Below are 6,873 nucleotides of genomic sequence, written 5' to 3'. Positions count from 1 at the left end.
TTGAATTTATTTCTATTACATTGTCTGCTTAGATTAAATGAATGAATGATTTTTCTATATGAGTACACTGAAAAACGCCAATATAAGTACTAAAGAAGGTATTGCCAGTCTGAAAGAAGACTATGGCTAGGCTAATATATTATTGCCTAAGGGTATGCATCTAGAAATCAGTGATGCCTTATATTCACCCAGCTCTAAGAGCAAGAGCAGCCTATTGAGTTTTAAAGATATAAGAATGAATGGTTTCCATATTGAAACAATGAGCGAAGGAAACAAAGAGTTCCTTCAGATATATGTATAAAATCGCCCAAGACCATAATAAGTCCTAAAGACTATATCTGCATTCTCTACTGACCTAGACTATGCATAGATCAGTATGATAGAAGGCTAAAAGCCTGCGAAAATATACACTTTATGGCACAACCGGATTGGCCATCCTGGTCCAAACATGATGCGAAAATTGATATTCAAAAGGTACACATTAAAAAATAAGAAGAGTTATCCCAAAGAATCTCACGTGTGTAGCATGTACACAAGGGAAACTCATTAGGCCATCACCAGTAAAACGGATGCGAGCCCATTTTTCATAAATAAAGACTATATGTCTAGATAATACTGGTGAATACATGTTCCAAGCGTTTAAATGATTATGGTATGTCCATGGGGGGTAAGTGTGGACAATTCTGTGATACATGTCTGTACCAAGAACGGCTTGGCCAAAATCTTTTAAAACGCAAATAACTGATTGATAGACCATAACTTATGAGGTCAAAACTCCCATTCACAGCTTGGGCCCCACGAAATTTACATGCACCGAAGTTAATACGCATCATACCATTTAGTGAGCATAGATATCCCCTATCATAATTATTAACGGGTCAAGAGCCAGACATACCCCATCATAAGACATTAGGATGTGCTGTCTATGTACTAATTGCTCCACCACAGAGAACTAAGATGGGGCCTCAAAAGGAGGATGAGGATATATGTTGGATATGATTGTACCAAGAACGGCTTGGCCAAAATCTTTTAAAACGCAAATAACTGATTGATAGACCATAACTTATGAGGTCAAAACTCCCATTCACAGCTTGGGCCCCACGAAATTTACATGCACCGAAGTTAATACGCATCATACCATTTAGTGAGCATAGATATCCCCTATCATAATTATTAACGGGTCAAGAGCCAGACATACCCCATCATAAGACATTAGGATGTGCTGTCTATGTACTAATTGCTCCACCACAGAGAACTAAGATGGGGCCTCAAAAGGAGGATGAGGATATATGTTGGATATGATTCTCCCACAATAATAAAGTATTTTGAGCCAACTATGGGTGATTATATTTGAGGCCAGGTACACGAATTATTTTAAGACCAGGAGGAGAAAAATAATAAAGCAGGTAAAAGAATGGTAAAAGAAATAGAATGAAATCAACCATCAATGTCTTGGCAAGATCCTCGGACTAAAGAATGTGAAATAGACATCCAAAGATTATACATTTACAAAGCTAGCTAATCAAATGACATACACATTTGCTGACCCGAAAAAGAATGAAAAAAAGGTACTCGAGAGATTTAATATGGACCCGTCTCACCCATTATCTAGTACATGGGCGTGAGATCACTTGTTTTGGACACTGATCCATTCAGTCCAAAGGTGGACGATAAAGAAGTCCATTTAGTCCTGAGATGGATGATGCAGAAGTCTTGTTTTAGATATTGATCTGTTTGGTCCATAAGAAGGACGATGAAGAAGCCTTTGATTTTGGTTTATTTTATACTAACCAGCCCAAAGAGGGGTTATTTAGTTTTGTTGATTTGTTTTTGAGACATGTTATGTTTTACACATGGTGGTACACGCATATTACAGCAACATCATCCAAGATTTCGTGTGTGTGTATTTGAGGTCGATGACTCAATATGTTCGATCAGATTGTGGCATGACCGATGGTAAAGAAAAACCAACTATCATGTTCGAGGACGAAACATATTCTGAGATCTTCATCACCCACAGATTGCATAAAATTGGAGAGGTCCAAGGGACCTTTAGTAATGTCCAAATCAGGGGGAATAATGTGTGTTGTACTCTTTTTCCTTCACCATAGTTTTGTCTCGATCGGGCTTTCCTGGTAAGGTTTTAATGAGACAACATTAAAGCACATTACAAGCTCTAAATGGTTATGGCATCCAAGCGGGAGTGTTATGAACCAGATTGTGGATGACTCATAATCAAAAGATTATGATTTGTAATCTTTTCATTTATCTATGACGGTGTAATCTCCTATATAAGGAACCTTCTATGTTATGAATATAGATAGATTTTTCCATTATTTTTATAACAATAACCTATTTTATTTATTTTTTTCTTATTTGAACTGAAATGAATTTTTAGGAATATATGTGGAAAAATAAGAGACAATAAATGAGTATATTTGTAAGAAAATGAGTAGATAGAAAATTTGCTAAAATGTGTAATAACAATAAGCGAAAATAGGTCGGACTGTTTTATCATGAATTAGATGATTAGATCAACACTTTTTGTCCGAATCTAACGAATGATGAAACGATGTTTGTTTATGCACCTCGATGAGTGTAACGGTCACGGACCTTAAACGACATCATAATACTTTTTCCATCTCTCAGTATATATAAACTCATGCCAAGCAATTAGCTTACACATTTTGTATTTAATTTAGAATTTAAGTGAAAACCTTTTCCAAACCTAACAATAAATTATTGGCTACATATAGATTTTATTAGCCTGTTACTTTTTTTTTTGTCAAGGAGCCTGTTACTTTGATTGCTTTCATCAGTAAAATGTTTGAACTATCTCAGTTTAAGCTTCACGAAAAATATTGTAGACATACAAGCACAAATAACTCAATATACACGAAAGTTATAGATTTGACCAAGTTTTCATATGTGGACGTAGGCTAAAAACCACGTTATTTATACAAATAGCCAGTTAAAAAGTCTTAAAATGGTAAATGGTAATTAAAATGATACTGCAAACGGTTCTATGAGACATGGAATTTTTATTTTGTAGCGATTACAATGTTTAACCATCACGTAAAAATATGGTAAGAGGAATACTAGGAAAACCACGTAATTTAATAAACAAAAATATCAGATAAAATGTTTAGTTTTTCTTAGTTTCGATATATAAAAACCCTTTTCAAACTCTATGATCCCTCTCCGTCCGTATTCGCTGACGACATGTAACTCACCACAAGAGATGTCTCTTCCGTCGCTTGAAACTGTCCTTTACAAGTTTGACAAGTAACTTGCATAATCGTTGAGCTTATCTTCTTCATAGATTGTTCCTTTAAAAGCTTAGCTCTCTTAAGCTCAGTTTGTGCTTGCTGCCTTATCTTCTTCGCATTCGCAAACTCATTTTCCGCTATCTCTCGTTGTATCTTTGCTTCTCTTTTAGCTTCCTCCGCATAAGCTTTCTCCTTCATGATCTGTTCACTCGCCATTAGTTCTTTTATGCGATCAAAGTTGTTGTAATGATGATATGATGATGATGATGGAGCAATGGAGAGGTTTAAGTTTGTGGTATCATGATTATGATGATGATGATGAAGAGATGGTTCTTTAACTTTGTGTTGTTGGTATTCTTGATTAGGGTTTAGATTTGGCGTCAATGGAAGGAGCTGAAGTTCGAGGTTGAGATTTGATGAGTTGTTGAGAACTAAAGGCGTTAAAGATGAGCTTCTGATATGAATTGGACGTCCTTCTAGAGGTAGAGGAGTCGCAGCCGTAACCGCACCACCGTAATTCGTTTCGCTAGATGGAGTGCTTGCAGTTGAGGCGGTTCTAGAGGAGCAGGCCGTGATAATGGCGGCGGTTTGTGGCGGTGGCGGCGGTTCATGGTGAACATTCCGTACGGAACAGTTATCTTGATGTTCAATAAAACTCTCCACCCTAAAATAAAAGAAAAGAAACTTATTAAATGATTTCATAAGATATTAGGGTTATGAACTGTCAAAGTGATTATATATTGGCAAACCTATAATTTAATAATGAGTTCCCCTGTTTAGGCTTATGATCATGTTTAATGGGGGTTTTTAGGGTGGGGGTTCTTAGCGGAATATAAGAATCCGTCTCTTAACTTTTAACTAAAAAAAAGGTAAGAACCGGTTCTTAGATATTATTTAAGAGTATTTAAGAACCGGTTCTTAGCTTTTTTAGTTAAAAGTTAAGAGACGGATTCTTATATTCCGGTAAGAACCCCACTATAAGAACCCCCATTAAACATGCTCTATAGCCTAAATCCTATATTAACACGAGTTTAAGTCCACTAAAAAGCTTAAAGTATGCAATTTCTATAGAGAATGGGAGTCAATGTCATTAACCTAATTTATTATAAGTTTCTTTTTCCGGTCAATAAATAATTAAATTTCTTTTCATGTCATAAACCAAACAAAACAGTCAAATAGAAATCTTAAGAGACTGATTGCATACATATCAATACACATAGTTAGTAAAATTCTTGAGAGATGGTCAAATCAAACAAGGCTATTTAGTCCACAAATATGAATCTTGGTTTTGGGTCGCTAGAGCAATTTTATTTTTTTCCAAAAAAAAGACATAATTTATCAAATCCAGTTTCTTGTATATTAAGCAAATTTTTTTTATCAAATTTGTCCAAAAGTTGGCATCTTTCATGAATAATTGTATAATACCAATAACTGATAAAAACGGTCCAAAATTCAAAAAGTTGGAATATTTTCTGATTAAAAATCGAATTATAGTGAGAAGAACAAGAAGTTTACCTGGAGAAGACGCGACCACAGTCACAAGAATGGCCTCTAGTGCCACAAGTTTTGAGATGAGCTTTGTAATCTGATTGAACAGCATAACCTTTAGAGCATTTCTCACAAACCCATTGCTTATGGTTGCTGTGTTTTCGTCTGAAATGTTTTTTTATCCCGACAAGATCTCCAAGAGCATGACAAGGATCATGGTGAAGACAAGTGGGTTCAGGGCAAACATAGACTCGTTTCTTCACCTCTATGTTGTTGTCTCTCCTCAGAAGCTTCCATGGAACCTTGTGACGTCTTCGATGCATCTGGAGATTTTGATCTCTTTGAACCCCTTGGTTACAGATTTCACATATGTATCTGTCTGATTCAAGAAGAGTTCTTGGTGATAGTGACACAACTTCTGCATCTGGATCTAAAGAGAAGAAACAAAACCTATTAAAACATTAATACTTTGAGATTTTTCACTTTTTATTTTAAATAGTTTAAATTAGGGGGTTTAAGAGCCCATTAATACCCCCATAAATTTGAAATTGGTAATATGAAACATAATGAAACTTTAAAATAAAACCCATCACAAAACATATCTTTGATTAAACAAAAACTTTTAATGGGGTTTAACTTAAATTCTAACCATCAAAAGAATGTATTTGGTTAAACATTAACAAAATGTGTGTTTTGGTGGAGTTTAAGAGAAAACCAGATAAAAGTACCAATGATGCCCATGAGTGAATTTGGACATAAAGAAATAAATTCAGAAAAGATTGAAACTTAAAACTAAATTTATAGTGCGACTTCATTATTACCTGGTGTTCCTGCAGGTCTTCTTTTCCTCTTTTGGGTGGATGTCTTTGTGGTGGTGACCCCATTTTCTGAAGAAGGGAGTAAAATATCAGAAGAAGAAAAAACCACACAACGTGTGTTAGTAGTGTTCTTCTTGGAAGCAGCATCATCCAACATCACCACTGCTCCTTGATCTGTTTTCATCAGTCGCTTCTTTTCTTTCTCTCTTTCTTTTTGACTTTATTGTATTTGGATTGTAGAGATTGATTTGATGAAACAAGACCCAGAGACAAAAACAAAAATAAGAATAAGAAGGGATTTTGAAGATAGTGGGAGGTTCAGCTTTTACAAATAAGAGTAAGGAGTAATAAAGAGAGAGGAAGAGATAGGGGAGAAAAGTTCTTTTAAGCTTTCTGCATCAAAAGCTTTTCAAAACTTTTTCTTAGACACTTCAAAGTTCGCTTATGTTATATATTATGATGAAAGCTTTTTCTTGGGTCTCTCTCTTTCTCACTCTAGTTCACTCTTATCTATTTCGAATCATTAACCTTTCTCTCTCATACACTTGAGAGTTTGGAGCAAGTTATGGGGCTTTGATGCCTATATTGCCTCTGCTTATAAAGCTCATTGCACTGTTCCATCATTACACACACTGTTGGAGAGGATAGAGAGAGGATTGTGTTTATTAAGATTTACATTTGGATTTTTATTTTTGTTATTTTGTATTTATATTTAAGACTTTGTTTCTTAGAGTATGTTTCATATAATGATTTTTGGCTTGGACCCATATCTTGTCTGATTGATGAATTTGTCTGATTTCCTTGAACCTTCATTAATTATTATAATCATTGTAAATATATCGTTGTTTTCACAAATTACCTGACGTATGAAAAAACAATTTAAATAAATATGGTCCGACCGGTGACAATTCTAGAAACAAGAGGACCGGTGACCATTATGGAAACAAGAGGAACAAATACGAAATGAACATAAAGGAATAAAACTACAGAAACAAAAAAAAATGGTTGTTCCATCTCAAATTTGACAAAAAATAATTTTGTTCTTTATTTCTCTGCAAAAAAAAAAAGAAGTAGTGACGAATGAGAAGAAAAAATTATTCCTTATGAATAGTGATTTTTTTAGGAACATTAAAGAATGTATTATTCTTTATCGTTCTTTTGATCACCATTCATATATTGTTTTCATTAGGCTACTATAATTTTGTATGGAATTTATATTTCCATTAATGGTGGACTCAGTAACTAAGCGGCTATCTATTCCGATATAAATTTGTATCGAATTTAGGATTACCAACTTT

The 6,873-nt window shown here is 34.5% G+C and overlaps 1 protein-coding gene across 1 annotated transcript; it reads right to left on the bottom strand.

The window, feature by feature from the left end:
- Nucleotides 1–3,018: 3,018 nt before the first annotated feature.
- On the bottom strand, nucleotides 3,019–6,182 carry LOC106302184 (protein SHOOT GRAVITROPISM 5). The gene is made up of 3 exons (XM_013738722.1): nucleotides 5,579–6,182; nucleotides 4,785–5,187; nucleotides 3,019–3,933 (listed from the first exon to the last, which is right to left on the bottom strand). The coding sequence occupies exons 1-3, from the start codon at nucleotides 5,757–5,759 to the stop codon at nucleotides 3,189–3,191; spliced, it is 1,329 nt and encodes a 442-aa protein (XP_013594176.1). The 5' UTR covers nucleotides 5,760–6,182; the 3' UTR covers nucleotides 3,019–3,188.
- Between the last annotated feature and the right edge of the window lie 691 nt (nucleotides 6,183–6,873).

This window comes from Brassica oleracea, chromosome C7 (assembly GCF_000695525.1).
Source record: "Brassica oleracea var. oleracea cultivar TO1000 chromosome C7, BOL, whole genome shotgun sequence".
Classification (NCBI taxonomy): domain Eukaryota; kingdom Viridiplantae; phylum Streptophyta; class Magnoliopsida; order Brassicales; family Brassicaceae; genus Brassica; species Brassica oleracea.
This window is presented reverse-complemented; position numbering and strand designations above follow the sequence as displayed.

Coding starts and splice junctions, on each gene's coding strand:
- LOC106302184 (XM_013738722.1), bottom strand. CDS start 5,759: ATGAAAACAGATCAAGGAGCAGTGGTGATGTTGGATGATGCTGCTTCC. Junction 5,188..5,578: donor AAGACCTGCAGGAACACCAG/GTAATAATGAAG, acceptor TCTTCTCTTTAG/ATCCAGATGCAGAAGTTGTG. Junction 3,934..4,784: donor TGTGGTCGCGTCTTCTCCAG/GTAAACTTCTTG, acceptor CTTTTATTTTAG/GGTGGAGAGTTTTATTGAAC.